Raw genomic sequence first — 27,076 nt, forward strand, 5'->3', positions numbered from 1 at the left:
GCGCTGCAATACGGAGGCGTTTCAATTAGACTGAGGACACTGACCTTGTTTATGAATAGAGGAAAGTTTGGCTTTGAGATTCATCCCTCCTACACACTGAATCAAACCTTCCTCGTTTATTTTTCCACTACACCTTGTACTGCTCATTTCTAGCCACAAGATTATCTTTTCAATCTTCTTTTGCTTCATTAGAGCCTTCCCCATGTAGAAGAACATCTCGAGTAATGGCATGTGGATCCAGCGTTCTTAGTCCTCTGGAAAATAGTTACCTTGTAGCACATTTCAGGATAGATTACCCGGGTGTTCCCGACCCTCCTTCCTAATTTGCAAATGTGCGAGCTTCACACTGCTCTTGACAATAACTTGCATTCATGCAGCACCTCTGCATGTGGTTAACCATCCCAAGGTTCCTCTTGGAAGAAATTTGATCCTGAGCTGCATTAGGATGTACTTAGACAGGTGATGTGGGCTTTGGGGAACCATTCGTTGAGCTCCTTCACTCGGTCCCCACAAAAGACAGGCTTTCCCAATGGCCATCCATTTTAATTGTACTTCCCACTGCCATTCTGATACGTCAGTCCATGACTTCCGCTTCTGTCACAATAAGGCCATTTTCCATTCCCCATTCTTATCCTCAGCTGCCCATCACCTCCCTCTGGAGCCTCTCATCCTTCCCTTTCTCCCGTGGTCCGCTCACCTATCAGATTCCTCCTCCTTCAGCCTTTACCTCTCCTACCTATCACCTCCCAGCTTCTCACTTCATCCACCCTGCTCCTAGCCACCCATCTTCCCCCTCACCTGGTTTCACCTATCGCCTGCCAGCTTGTACTTCTTCCCCTTCCCTCCCCCCATCTTCTTATTCTGGCTTATTCCCCCTTCCTGTCCAGTCCTGACGAAGGGTCTCGGCCCGAAATGTCAACTGTTTTTCTCCTCTTCCACAGATGCTGCCTGACCTGCTGAGTTTCTCCAGTGTTTTGCGTGTGTTGCTTTGGATTTCCAGTGTCTGCAGAATCTCTTGATTTGTTAAAAAGGATTGATTTTATCTTGAAGGTCAGAGGTAATGGGGTATAAGGTAGAATGGAAGAGAGGCAGGGGGAAGGAATTTCAAGCCCATAGCTCCCGCAGAGTGGAAAAATGAACTTGGAAGTAGGTTGAAAGGCTGATTTTAAAAGAAAGCACATTGTATGCTTCATTAGTCAAGGAATTGATTTCAGGAGACAGACGGGGGGTTAAGTTGCAGCTTTATAAAACTGATTAGGCTGCATCTGGAGTGTTGCATCTAATTGTGGTAGCCCTATCGCAGGAGCTCAGAAAATGGTTACTAGGATGTCGGCTGGCTTCGAGGATGTACTATGAGGAGAGGCTGGACAAACTTGTGTTGTTCTCTCTGGCCTGATAGAGGAGCATGGATAGAGTGGACAGCCAGTGTGCTTTCCCCAGGATTGAAATACCTAATGCTAGGGAGCCTGCACAAAGTGAGGGGCAAGTTCAAAAGAGATGTGCAGGGTGAGTCGATTTACACAGAGAGGGGCAAGTTCCAGCAGGGCTGGTGGTAGGGACAGGTACAGTAGTGACATTTAAAAGCCTCTTAGACAGGCACATGAATGTGCAGAGAGATAGGGACATTGTGTAGGCACAGGGGATTACTTTAGTTAGGCATTTAATTGCTAGTTTTAATTAGTGGGGCACAACACATTGGGCTGAAGGGCCTGTTCCTGTACTGTACTGTTCGATGTTCCACTGTAATAGAAAAGTCAGGGCCTTGGCAGCTGAAGGTACAGTTGCCACCCAACTCCAAAAGCCACAGGGTCAGAATTGAAAGAGGACTTGTTTGGAAGCCAGTCAGACATCCCTTCCTGGCTTCTGCTGTTTGGTTCTCTCTCTTCCACCTTGTTTGAAGCCATTCCTGCTCTGCCTTCCTTACCCCCCCACCCCCTGCCCATTGCCACCTTCAGGGTGCTGGGAATACTGCCCCTGCCCAGGGTCACATGCTGTCGGTTGAGGTGGAATGTGGTAAACGTGCCAGCCGGCTGTGAGAGTCAAAGTCGGCAAAGCCTGCAGAACGTCTACAACGCTCAAGTCGGGAGTGGGATGGAAAACCCTCCACTCACCTAAATCTTCAAGAAGCTCGACACCCGATGAAGGACATAGCAGCCCTGCTAATAGGCACGTGATCCGGAGACATTCACTCCCTCCACCACCGAAGCACAGTAGCAGCCGTTTGTACCATCGACACATGCACTGTATCAAGTAGCCCCGACTTCTTAGACATCACCTTCCAGACTCACTACCTAGGACAAGGGCAGCAAAAGCAAGGGAACAGCAGCATCTGGACGTTGCCCTTCAAGCCAGACACCGTCCTTACTCGGAATTGTACCCTTCACCGAACTCCCTCCCAAACACCCACACCTGGACTACAAGACAGCCACCACCACCTTCTCCAGGGCAACTAAATGCTGGCTCTCCCTACAAAGCCCTCAGCTCTTGAATGATTTGGACAAAAGCTCCCTCAGTGATGGAGACCAAATTTTCTTTAAAAATTTTGATTTATTCATTGGTATATGCCTGGTCACCAAGGCAAACTCTTGTAGAAAATGGTGGAATACGATTCTGAGAGAGCAGGCCGGTCCTTTGTTTAGTGGCTCCTCCAACGAGGCAGCACTCACTCGTTCAGCATCTGTCCCGCACTGGGCTCTGTGTATCAGTGTGTGTGGGAAAGGGCAGGCTTGAATCTTCCATGATTACTCAGAGTCTAGAGTGTTTGAAGACCAATGCTGAGTTATAGAAAGGTTGATATGTGTAAGTGTAATGGGATGTGAATACTGGAAAAGTTACTAATTTTTCATGCAATAACACTCGATGTAAAAAAAACACGAATGTGCAAAGCTTCTCATTTCTACTTTTTTATGATGACTTTTTTTATTGAGGCATTTATCATACGGAAATATCTCATCAGTAATGTATTCAGCTTGTGAAGTAGCTGTTCCATTACAATGACTTTATTAAGACAGTATTTCAAATCTACAAGGCAAACATCGTCACAGGAGACTAGGTGACATGAGTACCTCCAGCACTGAACTCCAGTCATGACTGTCCTTCCCCACCAGTCGGTACTGGAACTAAGATAAGACCAGCTTAATGCAAATCCCTTGCCGAGGCCAAGACTCCTCGCCTGCAGGGTAGGGGCTGGCTGTGACAATCCCACCCGCACCTCCATCTGTACAGTGTCTGCTGGACTGCTGGGGAAGCACGTGAACACTCACGCGACTGTCTGCACACTCACGCATAGGTGTGCACTGACGCATGTACACACACACACTCACTCTCTCTCACACACATGACTGTCATCACAGCTACGATTTATGTGCGGGTGTATAATCCAGCTTGAATATAAAAATGGCATCATAAAAAATATACACACAGTGCCACACTGGAAATGGTAGAAATACATAGCACTTACATCACAACAACACTCAATGTGGCCCAACAGATTAGTGTCATGGTTGAAATTACAATTGAGCTCCCACTTTATGTCATCTCATCCAATCCACTTCTCCCTATCCCTTTGTCCCTCATGTACATAGAACATTCCCTAAACGGCATTTCACTGTTCCAGCTCACCAGGGCAAACCCTTGTAGAGAACGGTTGACGTTTCGGGCCGAGACTCTTCGTCAGGACGTATTAAGTCCTGACGAAGGGTCTCAGCCCGAAACGTCGACTGTACTTCTTCCTATAGATGCTGCCTGGCCTGCTGCGTTCCACCAGCATTTTGCATGTGTTGCTTGAATTTCCAGCATCTGCAGATTTCCTCGTCTTGTAGGGAATGGTGGAATGTAATTCAGTGAGGGCAGACCAGTCCTCTGTTTAGTGGGTCCTCAGACAAGTCGGAGGATATGGGACTTCTTGCTTGTTAAGCAACAAGACACCGTGACAATGTGATGACCTGCATTTTTCCACGGCTGTTTGCTTTGAGCGGGTTTTGTGGAGCTGGCCTCAAGGTTCAGAGAGGTCATGTGGTGGGAATGAGCACCATACAGACCATACCATTGGAGACAGTGTGCTGGTTGTGTTCATAAGTAATGGGTAATCGACATGAAAGCCCACTTCAGGTATAAATTGTGCACCATGGGTGTGTCACAGGCATAACACTGTACATGCTCTCATGAATGAGCTTGTGCAAGATGGACACTCTATAAAACAAAGTGTATTCCATAGAAAGTGGCGTACCTCACCCCCCCACCCCCCGACCTTGCTGATAATGTCTGTGCACATGGAACAGTTTGGCCAAAAATCTCCTCCGACATTGTAACTTCCTCTGAATCTCCACGTAAGAAGGAGACTGGATCTTCACGTGCACTGTCCTGTGGAAATAAACCTCTGAGGTGGGGAGAGTTGAGGTCTGGGTGACTTTTTGTTCCAGTCTCCCTCTGATGGGAAAGATGGCAACCTCGCAAAGGGGTTTGGTACACTACACAGAGGCCGGGTTTACTCCTTGGCCTGCTGCCTACTGTTACGCTCCCTGGTTGATCTCACAGAGCCAGAAGGTCATCTCCCCACAACCAGCTAGAAGGACAAAGGCAGCTGCTTCAAGCCCCTCTCTAGTACCTGCATCAGCCTGACTTGGTAATAAATCACCGTCCATTCATCCTCACTGGTCAAAGGTCCCAGACTTTCCAAGGTAACAGCCGAGTGAGAGCACCCCCACAACTTGGGCCCAAAAGCGAAGATGGCTCACCAGTCGCTTGGCAAGGGGAAGTGGGGATGAGCAACAAGTGTTCCTAGTTCCAGCTGCACCAGATTTGGCTTCCGTATCACTGAGTGACCTTCTGGTGGCTTTCACAGATCATGGAGTTGCCTGGGCCACTGGTAGCCAAGGAGTTGGCAGTGTCTGTGGGCCTGGACACCACAGCCTTTTTGTAGGGGGGGGGTGGGAGGGGAGGGGGGGAAGGCTAGCGAAGAGGGTGAGTAGCAGGATTCTGCTGAACCCCAAGTGCGAAGAGACGGCCAGCATCATTGTACCCAAACAAAGTACAAATCCAACATTATAACTGCAGGCTGATGGCTCATTTGAACCTATGCAGCCAAGGACCTTTGTAAACTCCCAAAAAGCCTCATTTGAACCCAGACTTGTAGAACTTTTACAGACCAGTCTTACAGAAGCCAGCAGTTCTTCTCGCTTTTCTTAAATTGTCCTACTGGCTACCTGAGTTTGAGGCTGTTCTCTGGTGATGAATAGGGTGCCCACTTTGTGAAGAAGGCCAGTGAATTCTGACAGTCAGCTCTGACCAGAGCTTTTCAAAATCTGTGAATTCGAACTCTTTGTGGTCCAAATGTTTCTTCCCATCTCTGATCCATATGAACAAGCCCCAAAAGAATTATTTGCAACCCCCCCCCCCCCACCATCCAGCCACCATCCTCCCCTCCCAAAGCAGACAAAAACCCTATCTGGGATGTTAATGCACTGTATATTAAATAATAATAGATAAAATCCTCTGATCAGGCACTGCACAGACCTCAAGGCAGTGTCCAATAAAACACTCTTCTGTCACAGACAGGAGGGATGTCAAAACTATTTTGCCAAAGCTAATAGATCACACTTGTCTAAAGGCACTCTGCATATAGTCCACAATTTTCTTTTAAGCTGCTTAAGTGGTTGAAGACACTTCACGCTGCCGACCCCGGAGCTGCAGACCTCGAGGGTACATTCTGGTCTGCCGGGCCTGAGGTGAAGGCCACCTGGAACCATCTTCCGGTTCGGACTGCCCACCAAGGCATTGCGGGCATCGGCTGTTGGCTCGGGAACAGTGAAGCAGGGAATCGGAACGTGAGAAAGTTACATGGCACAGTAGGCCAAACCTCGCGGCCCATGTGAAAGACACAGACTTCCTTTTGCAGCACGGATCAGAATTCATCTCGCCAGTGTCTCTGCAACAGGTGCACCCTTATATCATCCCAAAGATCACAGTCAAGGCAGTAACGATGGCTCATATCCATGGGAAAATAGTCAAGTTAAGGCTCTTTAGTGCTGACCAAGTGGTAATTAAATAGACCCCACATTCAATGGGGGGGGGGAGTGGGAGGGGGTGGAATGTAGTGGTTCTGGGCACATCAGAATGTAAATGGTTACGATTGAAAGGCAGGTCTTTTACACACTGCACCCTCTGGTTCATGGGTTCCAAGTTATTGATGATGGAGTAGTCCTGGGGTGATCAGGCCTCTGAGCAGCGCTTCTGTTGGTTCATCTTCACCTTGTGCTTGATCCCGTCATACAGTTCGAAGTTGTAGTTCTCCAGCGTGGTCGAGCTCCGGCTGGAGAGGCCAGCGTAGGAGCAGGTGCAGTACAGCAGGAGCCCGGCACAGACTGCCCCGAGCAGGACCCCCACCGAGCTCATCACGATGATGGTAACCAGGATCGGGTCGAGAGAGTAGAGCCAGTTCTTGTCCCTTCCGGACTTCGGGGTGACTGACATCCCATTGGAGGGCAGCATCGTACTTGCGTCTCCATCGGGCCCATCTGTAATGCAGCAGGAGTAGCATTGTGTTTTTATTTAGAGATACAGCTTGGCAACAGGCCTTTTCCAGCCCAACACGCCCGCTTGCCCAATTCCACCCATATCACCAATTAACCTACTAACCCTTACGTCTTTGAAACATGGCAGGAAGCTGGAGCACCCTAAGGAAACCCACATGGTCATGGAGAGAACGTACAAACAGAGAGCAGCGGGAATTAAATCTGGAACGCTGGTACTGTAATAGCATTACACTAACCGCAACCTTACCTGAATGTATATTCTCTAATTATCTTTTTGTATAGAGAAGGTGAGAAATAGAATCATATAAATTAGGAACATGAGTAGTCTATTCAGCCCTTCCAATCCTGGCTGATCGTCCAAATGTCCTTCCCTTCTCTCCTACCCCTTGATCTCTTTATCCATTAGACCCCCCTCCTTGAATGCATTGAATACTTTGATCTCAGCTTCCTCCTGGGGTAGAGTGTCCCACAGGACCACCATTCAGTGGGTGAAGAAATTCTCCTCGTTTCGCTCCTAACTCATCTGCCCTGTATTCTCAGGTTTTGACCCCCTGCATCTGGACTACACCACCATACCACAGCTGGTCTACCCAGACCCTTGTCATTTTTCTAAACTCTAAAAATAAGCCTAATCATCTCAATCTCTCTTCATGTGCTTTTCCTGCCATCCCAGGAATCAGTCCGACCAACTTTTGCTGCTCTCCCTCCAGACCAAAGACATCCTTCCTGTCAATGGCGCTATACAGCTAGAGTATTCCAGTATTCATTTCCTCTTGCTACAAAGGCCAACATTTGACTTTTCTGGTCTTCCCTACTATTCACTAAGATCAATGCCACTTTCCTTAACTAACTGTATATCCCTCAATTCCCTTTGTATCTCTAAACTCCCCTCTGCAACGTGCTCAGTGACTCAGTCTCCACAGCCATCTTCACTGGGCCTAATTTTTGTGTCGGTAATGGTTGCAGCTCAGTGATCAAACTACAGTGATCACAGCATCTACTTTTATTCTTTAAATAGTCCTTGGAAACGTGGAAATGGTGTCTTGAGATGGGATTTTACCTTCCTTGGAGTCAGCTTCCTCACCGGGCTCAAACAGCATGCCGTCGCCATCCACAGAGATTATTTCTTTCGCTGTAACACAAAGAGCAAGGTAGAATATTATATCAGGTGTGGGCTGGGTCATACAAACACCTCCACACAGGTAACATCTAGAGTGGCATTTATTCTAGATCAATTTATAGTCACTGAAGGTTTATGAAAGCTGATAAATTCACAGACTGGCGGCTCACTCAAATCAAATGAAAAAAATGTACATTTGCTGTGTTTAGTAGAGTCTTTCACTCCACCTCCACTCAGACTGTGGAACCTCTCTCACTGACCTAATGGATTATAGTTTCTATTCCACCTATCCACTCTGATTCCGCATCTCTCAGCAGCTTCCTGACCAGAATGAGGGTAACACCTTCCCTTATAATTCACAACGTCAAGCCCTGGAATCCATCTTAATTTTCCAAAGTGTTAAGGTGGTGTACGTGAGGATAATTCCAAGATCAGGGTGATAGTGGCTTCAGAACCTTTCACTGTGCCAAGTGCTTCCTTATCCATCTTCGGCCTTTGCTAGCAGCCCTTTTCTCTCCTCTTCCTCCATTCATAACGGATTCTCCATTACACTTCCTTAATCCATTTCATTGGTTGGCCCTAATCTCCCGGAGACTCCACAATCACCACCACAACAATTCACATTTGGCCTCATATGTAGTTTAGTTTCACTGGCCAATGGAATACAGCCCCTCCCCTACTTGCCAACACCTGACATGGAGCCCCTTTCACTGATTATAGTTTCCATTTCACCCACCTACCTTGATTCTACATCTTTCATGACCACAATGAGGACAACTCCTTCCCTTATAGTTCCCAAGATAGGCACGATCAAGTGCTTGGGAGACCGACAAGAAGAGTCTGCTAGATACTGCAGGGCTGCACATCTTCTGCCTTGTGGGAGCTCTCTCTGCGGCTGCATTTCTGACTTGTGAACTGTTTGGGTTACGAGCCGATCTCAGGAATGGAACCTGCCGCAACCTGGGAAGGATCTGTGTGTTGTTACAAACAGTTCTTGGAGAGAGTACAGGTCTCGGTCCGATCAGTATTCCACATTCTGTTTTAGTGACTGCCAATATAACCAGTGCAGATTTGGGATACTGGGGCTTCTATGTTGACGTGCAGTAGAAGAAACAAGTTTTGTGGGGGCTCTTGAGAGGAAGGGACCAATCAGTTTATGATATGTCAAACATACATTTTACAAAGAACTGGGTAACGTAATCCCACTGTGCCCTAGGTCAAGTGAGCTTGCATGATATTTTTCTCAGACCATTGACGCTTTCCCAGAAGCTCCAGTGACTGTTAAAGTTGTAGGCTCGTTCAATGTAATCTTCTTGTTCGAAGTCCGAGTAATAACACTGGAAAGTAAAATTCATCTGAGAACTCCTGAGGGTAAAGATGTTGGAAGCAAATTTCCAGGCTGTGCATGAACAGGGTTCAGTAATCATGAATGCAGAGGACCCAAGAGGGAATAAGTAACTTTGTTAATTCTCAGATGGTCTACTGAGCCCTGAGTGCAACACTTTTAAGGAGATGCCTTGGCAGGGGTATGGGGAGAATTCACAGGAGGGTTAGGCAGTGCAGGGATTCTCTCACATGGTGAATGAGACCATAAAACATAGGAGAATTAGGCTATTTGGTCCATCAAGTCTGCCCCACCATTCCATCAGGGCTGATATATTTGCCTTCTCAACTCCTGCCATTCCTGCCATGTAACCTTTGGTGGACTTATTAATCAGGAACCTATCAACCTGTACTTTACATATAACCAATGACTTGTCCTTCACAGCCATCTGTGGCAATGAATTCCACAGATTCACCACCCGCTGGCTGATGAAATCCCAACTCATCTCTGTTCTAAAGGGTCATTCTTCTATTCTGAGGCTGTGCCATCTAGTCCTGGGCTCCCCCACTATAGGAAACATGCTCTCCACCTCCATTCTTTCTAGGCCTTTCAATATTTGATAAGTTTCAATGTGATCCCTCATCATTCTTCTAAACACCAGTGAGTATATGCCCAGACCCATCAAACGCTCCTCAAATGATAACTCTTTCACAGTTCTGAAATCATTGTTGTGAACCTCCTCTGGACCCAGCACATCCTTTCTTAGATAAGGGGCCCAGAACTGCTCACAATACTCCAAGTGCAATCTGACCAATACCTTTATAAAGCCTCAGCATCACATCCTTGCTCTTATATTCTAGCCCTCTTGAAATGAACGCTAACATTGCATTAGCCTTCCTCACCCACCGACTCAACCTGCAAGTTAACCTTCAGAGAATCCTGCGTGAGGACTCCCAAGTCCCTTTACATTCCTGATATCTGAATTTGCTCCCTGTTAAGAAAATAGTCTATGTCTCTATTCCTATTCCCAAAGTGCATGACCACACACTTCCTTGAACTGTATTCCATCTGCCACTTCTTTGCCCGTTCATTCATTCGAGTTGTTTTCCTTCAAGCAGGTGGGCAAAGAGAGATTCCATTCTAGTGGCCAATTCCTACTGGAAAAGAAGGAACAATTCCCCATAGCCACCAGAGGAAGCAGTTCAACCAAAAGAGAGTTCTTTAAGTTCTACCCATATATTTTATGCTTTAAATAATAACGCAAGCATCATCCTTTTGGAACTCTTCATAAGAATGCAAAATAATATGGCCTGTGGTTGATAGAGTAATAATGATAGAAAAAAAAGTTCCTTCAATGCTTAAACCCGCCAACTGTGAGCTTGCAGTTCCGGGACTGAGGGACATTGATGAGCCTCGAGTGGATTTAGTAGGAGGCAGAGATGACCTGGCAGGAACAGGACACTGGGGCTTCCTGTGCCCAAGGTGTCCCTCCAGGTGGATCCTGCTTCCAGCAGACTTGGCCGTGCTGACTGTGGTGAGGAAACATGTTCCAGGAAGGGTGTTTCTAAGGGAAGCAAGTAATATTAAAAAGTAATCACAAGAGATGCTGCTAATGTGGGAAATCCAGATCAACTCACTTAAAATGCTGGCGGAACTCAGTAAGTCAGAGAATAAACAGCTTGGAAAATGAACAGTCAGTGATTCAGGCCAAGACCATCAGGACTGGAGAAGAAGGGAAAGAAGCTGGAATAAGAAGGTGGTGGGAAGGGAAGGAGTACAAGTGGACGGGTGATAGGTGAGACCAGGTAAGGGGGAATGAAGTGAGAAGCTGGAAAGTGATAGGTATAGGACCCAAGAGGTAGGAATCTGGTAAGGAAGGACAGTGGACTATGGGAGAAAGGAAAGGAGGAGGGGCACCAGAGGGAGGTGATGGGCATCTGAGAAGAGAAGGAGAATGAGGGGAGCCAGAAAGGGGAATGTAAGGGAGGGTGGAGACAAATCCGTAAGTTAGAGAAATTAATGTTCATGTCGTCAGGTTGGAGGCTACCCAGACAGAATATGAGGAGCTGCTCCTCCAGCCTTAGAGTAGCCTCACCACTGCAGCGGAGAAAGCCATGGACTGTGCTATGTTAGAATGCGAATGGGAAGTGGAATTGAAATGACTGGCCACCAAGAAATCATGTTTGATTTAAAAAGTGCTTGGTCACAGATACCCTAGACTGAAGTCAGGACTTCTGTGGGAATGGTACTCGCACGCTCTGACCTGCATTGGGATTTAGTGAGATTTAGCAAAAAGGATACAGGTGTTCCCCCCCCCCCCCTTTACAAAGGTAGAGCGTTCCTATGAAACTTTTCTTAAGTCGAAATGGCGTAAAGTAAAGAACCATTCATTTATATGGGAAAAATTTTCGTAAAAGCGAAAATCTTCTTTGTAATGTGAAAACAGGTTACCAATGTAGGTCTTTTGTCAAAGCAAAATGGCATAAAGTGAACATTCGTAAAATGGGGGACACCAGTATTATACATTGGACGTATAAATATGGGAAATTCCGTGGTTGAGCTAAGACTTTGGAGCAATGCATCATATGGAAATCCATAGATCAGGGGTTCCCAACCTTTTTCATGCCATGGACCAATAACATTAAGCAAGGGGTCCATGGACCTCAGGTTGGTGATCCTTACTGTAGGTGGATGGAATGAGTACAAGGTTGAGTAGGTCTCAAGCACAAGACGATGGAGCTGGATTATTGCATCGAAACCTTGCAGTTTTGACCAGAGGGAAGGGGGATAAGGACAAAGTTCATTCCCAGCCCAGAACTTTAAAGAGATCTTAGACGGCATATTGTTTGTATAAAAATAGCATCTTTATTCCATTCCACAGAGTACATCTCCAGGGCAGCCAACTTACATTCAAACAAACGCAAAGAAACGAGAGCATCCCCGCCCACTGAGTGAGTACGTCATGAGGCACAGGCACTGTACACACCATCCCACTGCAACATTCACATTCAAAAGCACGGAACAGTCAAATGGCGGGAGCTCAGGGTACCGAAAAAGGACACAGGCAAAGTGGGAGGGCAAGACAGATGCAGTATAGGGGAGGAGTCGGCATGCTGACTGACCAGGAGTGAAATCCCAAACAACCAAGAAAAATGTTTAAAAGAGTCACAGTGCATCCCAGTTTATATAAGGCTCTCCCACTCTCAGCTTCCCCCTTTACACTGGACAGTGCTTTCTTAAAGCATCTTCTGAAAATTGCACCCCCTCGCTTCAAGCCCAGCCATTGGGGGGGGGGGGGATTGGAGCAAGCTCCACTACTGATGTACTGAGGGGGCATCATGTTGCTGGAGGTGCTACCTCTGAGGAGAGACGAGGCTTCCTCATTTCTTGTGGTGTGAACGATCCCATGGTGCTACCTTAAAGAGCAGACTAACAGGCCACTGCAGCCCATCATCATACTGCTCTTGGAAAGAGGCTGCTTTGTACAAACTGGCTGCTGGGTCTAGCATCATCACCAGAGAGTCTCCTGAAACCTAGTGGAACTACGAGCTTTTCTTTAACTTACGGCCCTTGTGTCATCCTGTGGGTGGGTGGGAAGCAACTTGAGCACCCTTACACCTTCAGTAGTAGCGAGCAACCCTCTCAGAGGAGCTGCAAGGAGGTAACATTCCCTACCCCCCACGTTTCCCACCCACTCCCCATTATTTGCAAGGCGATCACCAGGGGACAGGACGGTGTGCTAGGGGAAAGGAGCAAGACTAGTAACCAGGGGTAACTAGCCAAGGGGGATCCAGAGTACCTGACCGGGTAATTGGCATGTTCAGTTTAAGTCCCATTCGTAAACTCTTCGCACATCAGACAACAATTGAACAGAAGGAAATCTCTGGTTAAATAACAGGCTAGAAGGTTTTAAATCTTTAAATGTCACCAAAACAAAAACTGTTTCTTAAAAAGAAAAGCTTTCAATTGACTTACCAATTTCCATGAGACGCAACTATCATGAAAAATATTTTGCACTACAATCTGCAACCAAACAACGGGACTCGTGGCACACAGCATTACATTCTCAGAGAGTACGGCCCACTAACGGTTGCCAGGAATGATCCAAAACAACATGACGGAACAGGAACAGGATGGTTAGCCCTGAAAGCCCGTTCTACCACACAGCTGGGTATGACTGATCTCCATCTGTCCTCATTGAACAAGATATCTACCAATCTCTCTTGTGAAGTTTCAACTGATGCCAGCCCCAGCAACTTCATAGACACAGAGAGATACGACATAGAAACAGGACCCCTTTGGCCCACTATGTTGATGCTGATCATCAGACAGTTATTTACCACCAATCCCACATTAACTCCATTGTTTATTCTCCCCACATTCCTGTCAAGTTCCCCTGATCCTACAAGCCACTCACCCACCAGGAGCAATTCACAGCAGCCAATTAACCTACCAATGTGAACAATTTAGGGAACCAGAGCAGTGGGAGGACACGCAAGCACGGCGTAGACAGTGCCCAAGGTCAGGATCGAACCCCCTGTCTCCGGTGTTCTGAGGCAGTGGTTCTTTCTACCTGCTAGACCACTGTGTCTTCATAGGATAGGGGCAGCTATCCATTCACCTCGGCTAATGTAAGCTGAGATTCATCATGTCATCTTTGCATGGTCTAGCTCAGATTTTGAGGCTGTGTCTTTGGTTCTGACCTCCTACCCCAGAGGAAATAGTTTCTTTTTTACCAAATCAACTCCTTTCACTGACTTAAAAACCCCTTAATCTCTGGACTTGAAGGATAATAAGACTGGTCACTGCAATCAGCTCTTGTTATGTCACCCTCCTGGTCTTGAGGGAACAGTCATTTCAAGGTGAAAATTGAGTGTAAGGTTAAGAGTCTAAAATTTGCTGTTTTGACAAAGTGATTTGCACATTCTTAAGCATTCTTCCATCTGCTCCTTTAAGTAGAAGTTAACTAAAAAAAAGGCTTAAAAGCCAAGCTAAAAAAAGAGGGATGCTGCATAAATGCGTTAAACATCATCCGTAGGGAATGTCAAGAGTAAATTCCAGGCAACTGTAAATGATCGAGCAGCTCTTATGTTGGAATTAGGGGTCACAGAATTAATGAGCATGTCAGCTCTCCTGTGGTGCTTTAATCAGCTCTCTTCCTCCATCCCAATGTAGGCCGCTTGCAGATCGAACGCTGCAGTCTGACATTTGAATCTAAAGCTTTAATTAACTCTGCTCTACCATTCTGGCATAAAACATGCTGTTAAAAAATAAAATCACGCTGCATACTTTCACCTATCTAGTTCCATCTCAGCTGTACATAACAGGCATTTGCCAATTGATTCTCAGTCTTGGCCAGGTTGGCAGCAGGGTAAAGCGAGCTCATGCTGGGATCTGGAACAGGGTCAGTAGCGGAGCATCAGTGGTGCTGTCCTTTAAATGATGGCATTGTGGTTAAGTTACTGGACCAGCAGCTGGAGTTCAGGGTCCATTATCCAGATGCGAATTCAGATCGCACCTTGTGGCCCTGTGGACACAAAATAATTATGTAACACACTGTAAGGTTCCACTGCTAATGCAATGGGGGTTTTTTTTTGTAATGTTCATTGCTGAAGTAACGGTTTCCCTGTAGCAGCAATGTTTGGGTTATGGCTGGAGATAACAGGACTGTGGATGCATGTTAGCCAATCAGGATTTTATCGCCCTGTTTTGTGAATCTGGAAGTAGTTGATTTCATGGGCTTTTGCGAGAGAGGGAGAGAGAGAGGGAGGGAGAATTGGTAGACTGCTGGATGGGGTGGACTCAGAGCGAGGGTCCGAGGGGCAGTGACGATTGGAGGAGGTCGATTGGGACCGATCGGCCTATGAGTGAGCTCCAACTTTGTGCACAGATTGATTAATAAGATTAGGCCCTTTTAAAAATTTTGTTTCTCTACTAACCATATAGTCAAAGTAAGAGTTATAAAGCTTAATCGTTTAATTGCATATTGTGTACGGTTTGTTATTTCGGGGTACTGATTTGTAACAGGGGGACACATTGCGCAGCATCCACCTAAACGAGATACCTTAAGTTTGGCCGGGCAGGGGGTTATCACCCCCTATATTGAGCTGCTAGGCGAAGCGAGTGTTACAGTTAAACCAATCCAGGATTAAAGTGTATCTCCAGAATGCTGACTGTGGGATTACTGGATTGTTACAAAACCCACACAGTTCACTAATGAGGAAGGGAATCTGTCTCCTTCCTTCAGACCTACCAACATGGGAGATTCTTATCTGCGTCCTGATTTCAGGCACAATTAAACAAGGACAATAAATGTTGCCTCTTCCAGCAATGTCCAGTCTACTGAGCAAATAAATGTACACTCAGTGGCCACTTTATTAAGTACGTCTGTGCACCTGCTCGTTAATGCAAATATCTAATCGGCCAACCATATGGCAGCAACTCAATGCATAAAAGCATGCAGACATGGTCAAACACCACAATGGGGAGTAAATGTGATCTAAGTGATGACCGTCGAATGATTATTGATGCCAGGTGGATGATTGAGTATCTTAGAAACTGCTGATCACCGGGGATTTTCACACAAAAGTCTCTGAAGTTCATAGAGAATGGTACAAAAACCATCCAGTGAGTGGCAGTTTTGTGGGCAAAAATGCCTTGTTAATAAGAGTTCAGAGGAGAACAGCCAGATTGATTCAAGCTGACAGGAAGATAACAGTAACTCAAATACCCATCTGTTACAACACTGGTGTGCAGAAGAGCATCTCTAAATGCACAACACATCGAAACTTGAAGCGGATGGGCAGAAGACCACAAACATACACTCAGTAGCCACTTTATTTGGAGGTCCCTAATAAACTGGCCACTGAGTGTATAACGTAATGGCTTTCTCACTTGGCAAGATAGACTAGGGCAACATGAAGAAGAGCAGCCTGTTCCTCAAACAATATTCCTTGGCTAAGCCAACATCACCAAAAAGCAGGGAACCTGATGTCTGCAGTGGCCCAAAGTGTAGGAGTTGGTTGTACTTTCCAAAGCAGTTGGGACATCCTAAGATCCTGGAAGGCACCAGGTAAATGCAAACTGTTACTTTCCATCTTCCACCCACATCACTGGCCTCATGCAACAAGCCTGCCCTCCCCCTACCTCCGCACTCATCCAGGGGAATATGTAAGGCACAAGGTTAGGGACACCTGGGCAGAAAGCTACTGTTTGGCATCCATGTGTTTCCCCACACCCCTCATACTCAGCATCTCTTATCTCCTGAACCTCTCCTGCTGACCATCAATGGTGTAGATGTGCCACTGAAAAGGACCTTGTGATCTGTGTCCATCAGGGATTATTTGCACCAGTCCATGGTCTCACTGACATTATTCACTAAGGAGAAGCATGTCCAGAAAAAGCTCTGAAGAGCATTAAGGCGTTCCCTGGGACACTACGGTGAAATGGTCACTGACTTTTTAAAATTGCAACATGTCTTCATATTATGACATAGGTGGCTATTTGGCCCATTGAGTCTATGCCAGCTCACAGAACAATTTTCCCTGTAACCAAGTCTCCTTACGTTCCTAATAACGCCTTTCAGATTCATCCACTCATCTACACACTGGGGTCAACATACAGGGGCCAATGACCCTACTGACCTGCTTACCTCTGGGACGTTGGAAGAAACTGGAGGACATAGCTGAAACCCACGTGATCAACATATAGAGAGCACTGGAGCTTGGGACTGACCCCATGTCCCTGCTGCTCTGAGGCAGTAACTCTATTGACTGTACTTTTGTCATGTCATGTCCATATGAGCCAATTATAAATTTCAGGATTTCCCAAGGCCACAGCTACTGTAGAAATGTGTCAAACCTGACTCCCACAGGTGGAACATACTTTTGGAGGAAAGCCTTGTGAAGATAGACCTGAGAAGAGAACCTGAAACATTCAAACTTTCTCAGCCCAGATGCTCCAAGTAACCTGCCCAGTCCTGTAACTCGTCTTTCTGCAGCAGATATAACAACCGAAAGACATGAGCAGGATTAGGCCTACAGCATTTAGTCTGGACATTCTGCATCCCAATGGAATACAATAAAAGTGATTTTTACAGGGGTTGTTTATCAAATAGTCAATTCTCTTTGGAAAGGCTGCACCAAATTTGAAGTAATTTGTCACAATAAAACTGCTTTGCTCATTCAGAAAGTATCAAATAATTGAAAACACTTGCTGGATTAGAGATAGGAGCTTTTCTTTGTATATGAAAGGGATCCATGCACCTGAACGGAGAGGGCTATCCAGAGTGTTTCACCTTATTGGGGTAATTCGAAGCAGACAACCAAACACTGTCCAATATGGCTGACTGTCACATTCCAAAGTCTAGGACTATATGCTGAGTGACACACTGAATCCTCTTAAAAACTCTGTGAAGGAAGGCTGCTGCACAAGACATTCCTGCCACTGTGCACTGAATGTTGAGCCCATATAAAAACCCTTTGGACTTGTGTGAAAGAAAGCTCACTATCGTGCTGATGTAATGTAAATCTCACAAGCAGACGGAATGCCACCTCAAGAAGGCAACGTCCATCGACAGATTCGTACCATTGGCTCATGCACTGACCTGCACAACCCTAATCACTAACTCAGTACGACCACTCTGTCCGCGGATTCGTACCATTGGCTCATGCACTGACCTGCACAACCCTAATCACTAACTCAGTACGACCACTCTGTCCGCAGAGGACTTCTCCTTCCAATTATATTCTTTCTTGTATAATTTTTTAATTTATGTTCAATTTGTGTTTTATTTTCTTGTGTACGTTTTGCATCAAGTGCAAGTAAGTTTTTCATTGCACCTGTGCATGCATGTACTGTATTTGTGCATACAACAATAAACCTAACTTTGACTTTCAGTTAAAGTGAATGTCCTCCATTGTAAATTTGATGAATAAAGTACAGTTTTGGGAGTAAAAAACAGTCGGAAGCTGGTGTGAGTGGTCTGTTCCCCTGGATACTCGGCAAAGTGTTGAGTGTCAACCTATTGCCATGAATTTAATACAACTCGAATATACCATTGTTACAGAACTGCTGATCCAAGCTTGATAGAGAGACAAGGGTGGAGCTGGTATTTATCCATTCAAATACACATTAGATAAACTTGCTCCCAGAGACATTATGTGAGACATGACACATGGTGAGACCAACAGGCTTTGAGGTGAGCAGGTGACTTTCAGAGAGGCATAGAAAGCTATCATGTTCCTTTGATCTTTATCATTCTATTTCTCAGGACTTGGACAATAACAGCACATCCAATACTATTCCATTCCCTGAAACTATTGATCCCTAAAAGTTTTCCCCTACTCTGGATCTCTTTGGCATTGTAAATTAATTGGAGACAAATTGCTCCCATTTGTAAATGACAGTTGTCATTGTCAACAAAGAGCAATCAGAAATGAAAGAGGAAAACTAGGTGGAAGATTACATTTTCTTTTGCCACCTGGCATGTTCTGTGTGTGCAGAAGGTCAAAGGGGCACAATTAAGAAGTGGAGTCTGGGTTCTCCTGGCTAGAGTGGGAATATTGTATGAAGCTGGTCCAGCTCAGAGCCCACCATTCCCCCAGTGATGTCACTAGCGTACTCTCATAATACACAGGCCCATGTCCATCTGTAATGCCACAGAAACATTACGACACAGCACCACGCATTATGATATCACAGTACTGCTGCAGTGTCACTGTGATGTCATATCGGGGGGCGGGGCAGAATTTTCATGCAGGGCTTTTAAAAGAACTCTGACTTTGTGAACTCGGCCTTGCCTGGGGATGCTATACTTTGAGTGACTGTTTAACTCCCAGGAGACCTAATGTCCCATGCAACTCCATGGGCCAGTGCATGTACACTCAGCAGATGCCCCTCTCAGAAGCAGCAGCATCTGTTAAAACACAGATCAGGTTACACATTTTTTAAAGGAAAATAAACCACAGTAATATTCTCTGAAAGCAAGGATGCCCAAAGTTCACCGTTACTTTTAGGGCTTCTGAGTTGCTATGCACGCCACCAATTCAACATGCCTACATACCACAAGTCCCGTTTCCAGATACATGGCTTTAACAAAGAGCAAAAGGGACATGAACTTGTATTTCAATTGTCTCATTCCAAATCACTTTGAAATCAATTAAAACTACTTAAAATATTGTCGTGATCAAAACTTATGGCCTCAGTGCTTAGCAGGATGCCACAAAACTAAGCTCACCCCCAGTTCAGCGATGTCAGTCGAGGGTTGTAGGTTGTTCAGGACAAAGACTCACAGTAATGCCCAACTTGTCCATGCCAATCAAGAGGCCTATCTCAGCTAGCCCCATTTGCTTGTATTTGGCCCATATCCATCCAAACCCTGCTATTTAGGAGGAGCTCCATCAAAATTTGCTGGTAAGATGGCTAATCTTCCATTCAAGATGCATCACAGCCCTGAATTCCCTCTGCTTCCCCAGGACACCTACGGTTCATCCTGAAGTCTCACAGCGCAAGGACCAACCCCAGTAACTCCTGACTCAGTAAAGCACACAACCACTGTCAGGTGGGTAAGATGAAATTTGCAGAAATATCTCCCTTATCTAGTGCTGGTGATTATGTGGCAATCGCATGATAAGTTAAAGTGCAGAGAATATGAATTACTGTGACATTTGGATTAAGACTGCTTTAGAAAGCATATTTGATAGTAAGAGATCATGCACTTACTGTGAGCAGTGATTGATTGCCGTGCTGAATCATTAACGGCCTTTTGTCAATGGAAGGCAATGTCACGCTGCTCGCTGCAGACTCAAATTACACCCAAACCAGCAGATGTAATTCTTTGCATTTTCCTCTCCCTTGGAGTATATGATTACCATTAGCACAGAGCAAACTCCTCTTCTAGTTAATCGCTGGCAAAATCCCATTTCAATCAAATCTTTCCAAAGACCAACTTCATGTTGACATTTAGTTCTTGTCAAAACTGGCAATCAAAATGACATCATCATCTGGTGACAAGAGGTTCGGGGGTGGGGGGGGTGGGGGGCTGTATTGCCAAGGCTCTGAACGGGTGCTCTTAAAGTGCAGAAAAGAACGATACAAAGTGAACTGTGCGTGTGTGTGCGCGCGCGGACACACAAACACACACACATATCAGTGTATAGTAATGGTGTGTCGGCATGTGTCTATATGTGAATCCATGGTCTGTCGAGACTGACGGAGGCCTACATTTGTGAATGTCAATCGTACATCTGTGACATAGATTGTACGTATGGTTGTTTGTGTTTGTCGATATAGGAGTGCGTCAGAGTCTGTGTGTCAGTGTTTCTTTGTGCATGTATGTACCTGTAAGTGTATGCCTGCAATTGGTGTGTGTGTGTGTGTGTGTGTGTGTGTGTGTGTGTGTGTGTGTGTGTGTGTGTGTGTGTGTGTGTGTGTGTGTGTGTGTGTGTGTGTCTTTATACACATACATGACTGTGTGCCTGTCAAGCACCTCCGCTCCATCCAACAAAAGCAGAATTTCCCAGCGGCCAAACACTTCCCATTCTAACATGTTGTCCGTGGCCTCCTCTTTTTGCCATGATGAAGCCACTGGAGGAGCAACATCTCATTCCATCTAGGTAGCCTCCAACCTGATGGTATGAACATTGATTTCTCCTCCTGCTAATTCCCCTCCCCCATTTGCCTCCTCTATTCTCCACTCTGGCCTTTTACCTCTTCTTCGTTCACCTCACCTGACAATCATCATCCCCTAGTGCCCTCCTTCTTCTCTTTCTCTGATGGTTCACTCTTTTCTCCAGCCCTTACTTTTCCCCCCAACCTTTTCATTCTGGCATCTCCGCCCCTTCCTTTCCAGACCTGAAGAGAGGTCTCGGCCTGAAATGTCAACTGTTTGTTCATGTCCATAGATGCTGACTGAAGCAACCCACGCAAAATGCTGGAGGAACTCAGCAAGAGAATTCCCGTGTTGATGGCAGCACCCTACCTCGGGTCAGCTAACACAATCAGTGATCTCCTCAACCTGCGCTTGAAATGTAACCCTTGTTCTGGCATCAGCCTGATAATTCTTTGCTACAATCTCTCTAAAGCCATTATGCCCTAATCCCAACCCAGAATGGAACCCCTGACCCTCAGAGTAGGTGTAACGAGAGCTCTGTACTAATATCAATCACCCTCCCTCCAAATACGTCACAGTTCCTGCACCGGTGGCCTGGCAGGGAGAATGTCAGTTTGCTGATTTACCTACAGAAAATGGCTTAACTCATTCCCTGTCAAAGTAAGAGTGTGTGTGTGTGTGTGTGTGGGGGGCGGGGGGGGGGGGCGGGTGAGTGGCTAGTGGTCTCCACAGAGAGCAGCCCCTGATTCACCAGCCTGGGCTTGATTCAACCAGCCTCTCATGGATGACAAATCCATCTGCTGACCTTATCTGTCCTATTGTTCATGATGCCAAGGAGTTAAATAAATATCTTTCCTCTGCCTGTCAGACTCCAGCTTGCTGCAAATCTCCAGTTGCCTTTGCCTAGCAGCTGTGTGGTTTTCAGGGAATTTTCTCCCCGAATCTCACACACCTCTTTGACCAAGCTTTTCGTCAAACTGTCGGAGTATCCGGCCATCAAGGTTTCTTCGATAATACCCCTGTGAAGCTCTCACATTTTTCCCTGTCAAGTGCGAGTTGTTTGCTTATTAACACAAGAAGGCAGCATCTAATACCGATTCACTGACCACCCCTGGGGAAGGTGCTATTCCTGACAGGAAATAGGCAAAAAAAATAGTTCACAGAAATCTTGAAAGAGACACTGGCTTGGTTTTGTGTTAATCTGCTTTGTTGGTGGTGTAGGATTGGAATCCAAATTGGAGCTGTAAGACCCTGGCCCTCTCCCAACTCAAGACCGGGGCTGAATCCTGACCTCGGGTGCTACCTGTTCCATGTACTCCCCGTTCTTTGGGAGCTCCATTTCCCTCCTGCTGGGAGGTAGGAGAACTGGCTCTGAAGGTGAGTGCTGGCACCTGGGGGGTGTTGACAGGAGCGTGGATGGAATGCAGTGGGATTAGCGTCAATGGGTGCATGAGCAAAGGAGGACGAGAGGCGACGTGATAGAGGTGTACGAGATGATCAGAGACATAGAGTAAGTGAACAGCCAGAGACCGTTCCCCAGCGCAGAAATGGTTAATACGGGGTGGGGGGGGGGGGGGTATGATTTTAAGGTGATTGGAGGAAAGTATGGAGAGGATGTCAGAGGTAAATTTTGTACACAGAGTGGCGCAGGCTTGGTATGCCCTGCCAGGGTAGTAGCAAAGGCACATTAGGGGCATTTAAAGGACCCTGAGACAGGAACATGGATGTTGGAGGGAAGGGTTAAATTGCTCTTAGAGTAGATCTGCACAACATCATGGGCTGAAGGGTCTTTACTATGCTGTATGACTTAGAGACCAAGATCTTCAATCCTTTCCGCTTCACACAGATGCACAAAATGATGTCTGAACTTTCAGAGGGGCAGTGGGATATCACATTTTTGGCAAATGAGAGGGTAAGCATACCCCATGAGGGAAGAGGCCTTTCTGGTTTCGACTGGGGAAACCTACTCGTCCAAATGACTGGACCAATATATGGTAAGTGGAGTTGAATATGTGGAAGTGTGAGGTCATGCTCATCAGTAAGAGGGATCAAATTGTAGATTATTCTATAAATGGAAAGAAGGCATACGGTACATTGGCCTTTATCAATTGTGGGATTGAGTTTAAGAGCCGAGGGGTAATGTTGCACACTGGTCAGACCCCACTTGGGTACTGTGCTCAGTTCTGGTCGCCTCACTACAGGAAGGATGTGGAAAGCATAGAAAGAGTGTAGAGGAGATTTACAAGGATGTTGCCTGGATTGGGGAGCATGCCTTATGAGAATAGATTGAGTGAACTTGGCCTTTTCTCCTTGGAGTTATGGAGGATGAGAGGTGGCCTGACAGAGGTGTATAAGATGATGAGAGGCATTGATCATGTGGATAGTCAGGGCTGAAATGGCTAACACGAGAGGGTATAGTTTTAAGGTGCTTGGAAGTAGGTACAGAGGAGATGTCAGGGGTAAGTTTTTTTTTACTCAGGGAGTGGTCAGTACGTGGAATGGGCTGCCGGCAACGGTGGTGGAGGCGGATATGATAGGGTCTTTTAAGAGACTCCTGGATAGGTACATGGAGCTTAGAAAAACAGAGGGCTATGGGTAACCCTAGGTAATTTCTAAGGTAAGGACATGTTCGGCACAACTTTGTGGGCCGAAGGGCCTGTATTGTGCTGTAGGTTTTCTATGTTTCTAAATGGAGAAAACAATAAAGTGAAGTTCAAAGGGATCTATCTAGGTGTTTTAATTGCACTGGAGGTGACCTTCTTGTTTATAAAGTTATGAGGGGCTTGGATAGCGTATAGAGTACAGAACTTTTTCCCAGGTGGAAGTCTAAAACTAAAAAGCATAGTTTTAGGATGAGAGGGGAATGATCTACACGGGGAACGGAGAGGAAGGTTTCTCACACACACAGAGCTGTTACCGGGGCTGAGCTGCCAGACGAGCTGGTGTCAGGAACAAATACAAAGACAATTTTACAGGTATTTGGATAGGAAGTATGTAATCAGGTTGATGTAGTTTAGTATCTGGTCAGAATGGACGAGATTGGCCAAAGGACCTGTTTCTGTTCTGTGCTGCTCCAAGGGCCACACAATCATTTTTATTTTCCTACATTTGGAACTGGGAGTTTTAATTGGATGGTATTATACGACATGGTAACTGTCTTAAATACTGTTGAAGGGTCCCGGCCCAAAGCATTGACTGTTTACTCCTCTGCACAGATGCTGCCTGACCTGCTGAGATCCTCCAGCATTCTGTGTGTTTTGCCCGGGAACACTGTCGTCCTTTCTGTCTGGAGAATGCTGCGGTAGATCAGGCACATGTGTTTATTTGCCTTCTCAAGGTTTCACAAGTCTGCCTGATGACGCCTTACAAAGGCACAATTTTCAAACCATGGTGCGCAAGATGGATTTGTTCTCTAATGCAAAGTTTGTTTTTGCAAATTCACAACAATTAAATGTGAATTACACACACACACACACACACACACACACACACACACACACACACACACACACACACACACACACACACACACACACACACACACACACACACACACACACACACACACACACACACACACACACACACACTCACTCACTCTATTTGCCCTGTTAAAGGTGCTCAGTCAGCAGGACGCTGGAGTTTATCCAACATCTGCCAGCCAGGAGCTCCAAGATTTCTATTTACAGTACCTACAACAAAGTACTATTCAACCCATTGGGCCTAACCTGGCTCTTCCATCAGTCCCACTACCCCACTCATTTTCCTGTAAACTAATCTCTTATGTTTCTCAACACCCCACTTGATTCTCACACTGCCCACCCACTCTCACGACAAGTTAAAGCAGGCAGTAACCTCCCAACACATCTTCAGATCTTCAGGACGTGGGGGTGGGGGGGGGGGGTGATCAGAATACTCAAGACACAAGGAGAACATGCAAACTCCACACGGACAGCACCAGAGACAAAGAACATTTTAGTTGTCTGTTTCTTCTAATAACGGCTCGACAATTCTTAACAAAACATGACAATGTCTTTCACAGACCGGCTGGGATTGTTCTCACTAGAGTGCAGGAGGCTGAAGGGGTGGTCTTATAACTTTATCGGGGGCACACAAGGGGCAGATCATCACAGTCATTCCCCCCAGGGTAGGGTAGTCTACAATTAGAGGATATACTGTAGGTTTAAGGTGAGAGAGGAAATATTTAAAGAGGACCTGAGGGGTAACCCTTTGACATACAGGCTTGGAGGGTATATGGAGCGAGCTGCCAGAGGCAGGTACAATCACAGTGTTTAGTAAGCATTTGGACAGGTCTATGAATAGGATGGATATGCGTCACATTCAGAAATATGGGATAAGTGTAGACAGGCATCATAGGTGGCATCGACGAACCGGGCCAAAGGGCCTGTTTCTGTGTTGTATGACCCTCTGAAATCAAATCATGCTACGTCCCTTTATGAAATTGCAAGGTGGGATATCACAAGTGTTCGACGAGCTGAAAGGGCCACCTTACAATGAACACATTTGCCCAACCTGGATTCAACATAAAACCTCTCAAACATAGACAATTGTATCCAATTCTTTAGAACATGAAAGGCTTCAGAGGCAAAGTTATGAAGGTGTTGAGGGGAGCCGAATAAGTCGAGGAACATTATTCCTACTAGGGAAGATAGTATAATCAGAGCCATGTCCTGTTAGAAAGTGCTTGGATGCCCAAGTTTACATTCAACATATTCTTGTCTTCAACAGATATTAAAGGATACGGGGCTTCGATCGGCCATGATCTGAGTGATTAGCAGAACGAGTTTCCGCATCCCAATCTGCATCATACCCCTCTCTCACTGTCAAGTCATCATGAATTGTTTTGGAGTGTAGGTGAAGTCAATCCCACAGATTAACATCAGTGTGTCTGACTTCTTGTCCAGCTATGGATGGTATTGGATGAGGCGGTGATGGGAACCAAGGATTATAACTAATAAGAGATCTTTCTCAACTCTTAATATTAGAAAGTTGGAAGAGGTAGTTTATAAAGGCTTGAGAAAAATTAAGACAGTTTGAGGGAATGAATATCAACAATCATGAAATCATGTATTGCCTAGAATTACCCAGCATTAAAAGCAACCACTTTGCTCCATCATCATTATATTAAATTTCAGTCTGTTCCTAAACAGAAATGACCTCATAGGGAATTGTGATGCACTTCCTTGCTTTCTTAGAAAATATTTTTCATAGATTATGATGGCCGATTCTTTTCTGCCCAAGATTACACAAGGTACCAGCAAGAAGAGTCTTCACAAAGCCATTCCTTCCCAGAGAACTGCAGAAGGCTTGTCCTTAACAGTCTGCCTTGAACACTACAGTGCGGAGATCTTGCACAACCAATTCTCTCCGAAGAAAGGGGAAAGGTACACGATATTTGAGATCGTCACTTTCTTTTTCTTTTTCTATTTATAATCCACAGGTGCGATGTTGAGTAGAGAGAGAAAGAAGTAGCAGGCATTCCCATGGTGATTGCAGTGGAGAGTGCAAGTAGAGCTGGCGATATGAATAACCTTTCTCGGTTTGGTTTGTTTTGTTTTAAGGGCACTCCTAGCAGTGTGTTCTCTCATCTTCCTTCCCCATTTTTATAGTGAGCCCAGGCTCCACACCAGTGACATAGCCGTTGGGGAAGTGGACGTTTACCGAGTGAAGGCTCTTCTTGGCTGCAAATCCATAGCGTTGGCGGTACAGCACCATGCTCAGAGAGACACTGAGCAGCACTATCAGAGCGCCTCCTCCCGCAATAATGTAATACCAGAAATTGGGCATGGGCTGTGCTGACACGGACTCCACTGTGGGTTCACTCCCCGCAGGGCGTTCCCCTGGTGGAGAGACACAAAATAGCGCTGGGAACCAATCTCAATGATTGACAAGAGCATGCTCAGTGGGCCTGGTGCATCATGGAGTATGCCATCGCCATCCACTGGGTCCCTGCCAAGGTGGAAAAGTAAGAGTGGAGGCATGGAAGGAGTGGTGTTCACTAGTTGGCGGCCACCTCGCACTTGAAAGTGGTAGGCCACCTCTGCCGGGGGTAGCAGACGCAGGTGAGCACTGCCCAGCTCTTCTGAGCATTCGAAAAGGCTACCCTTCAGCTGGGCAGGTTTCCATGGCGATGGGCCTGGGAATCTCCCAGAATCCTCCACAACCACAGCAGGAAGTGAGGCCTAGCAAGACCCCATGATGCACAATGGCTTTGCTTCTTTTGTTACTGCGCAAAGTGGTCAATGACATTAAAAAAAAGCACATCCTCAATCACAGCAGCAATCAGAAGGCACTCTTAAAAGAGATTAAATTACCCTGATAGGCCAATCAATTAGAGACTAAAAGACTGAAACTATGCTGTGCCATGAGTGTACAAACACTTGGTATACTCAGCCAAATCACCCCTCTCGGCTACTTTTCAGAGGGAGATAACCTGTTTTAAGACAAATCAATTAACTCCTCTGTAA

General features: G+C 46.0%; 1 protein-coding gene across 3 annotated transcripts in view; it reads right to left on the bottom strand.

Annotated features, from left to right (window-relative positions):
- Positions 1-2,887: 2,887 nt before the first annotated feature.
- LOC140728184 (neuropilin-2-like) overlaps positions 2,888-27,076 on the bottom strand; it is a 113,014-nt gene continuing 88,825 nt past the window's right edge. The window contains exons 16-17 of one of the 3 annotated variants that reach the window (XM_073046524.1): positions 7,594-7,665; positions 2,888-6,515 (exon numbers count right to left, since the gene is read on the bottom strand). In XM_073046524.1, coding sequence (XP_072902625.1) covers positions 6,211-6,515; positions 7,594-7,665 — 377 coding nt within the window. In that variant the 3' untranslated portion in view covers positions 2,888-6,210. Of the gene's footprint in view, positions 6,516-7,593; positions 7,666-10,230; positions 26,450-27,076 lie in introns of those variants that run through there. The other 2 variants (XM_073046525.1, XM_073046526.1) reach the window with 2 other exon arrangements.

Source organism: Hemitrygon akajei, chromosome 5 (genome assembly GCF_048418815.1).
Source record: "Hemitrygon akajei chromosome 5, sHemAka1.3, whole genome shotgun sequence".
Classification (NCBI taxonomy): domain Eukaryota; kingdom Metazoa; phylum Chordata; class Chondrichthyes; order Myliobatiformes; family Dasyatidae; genus Hemitrygon; species Hemitrygon akajei.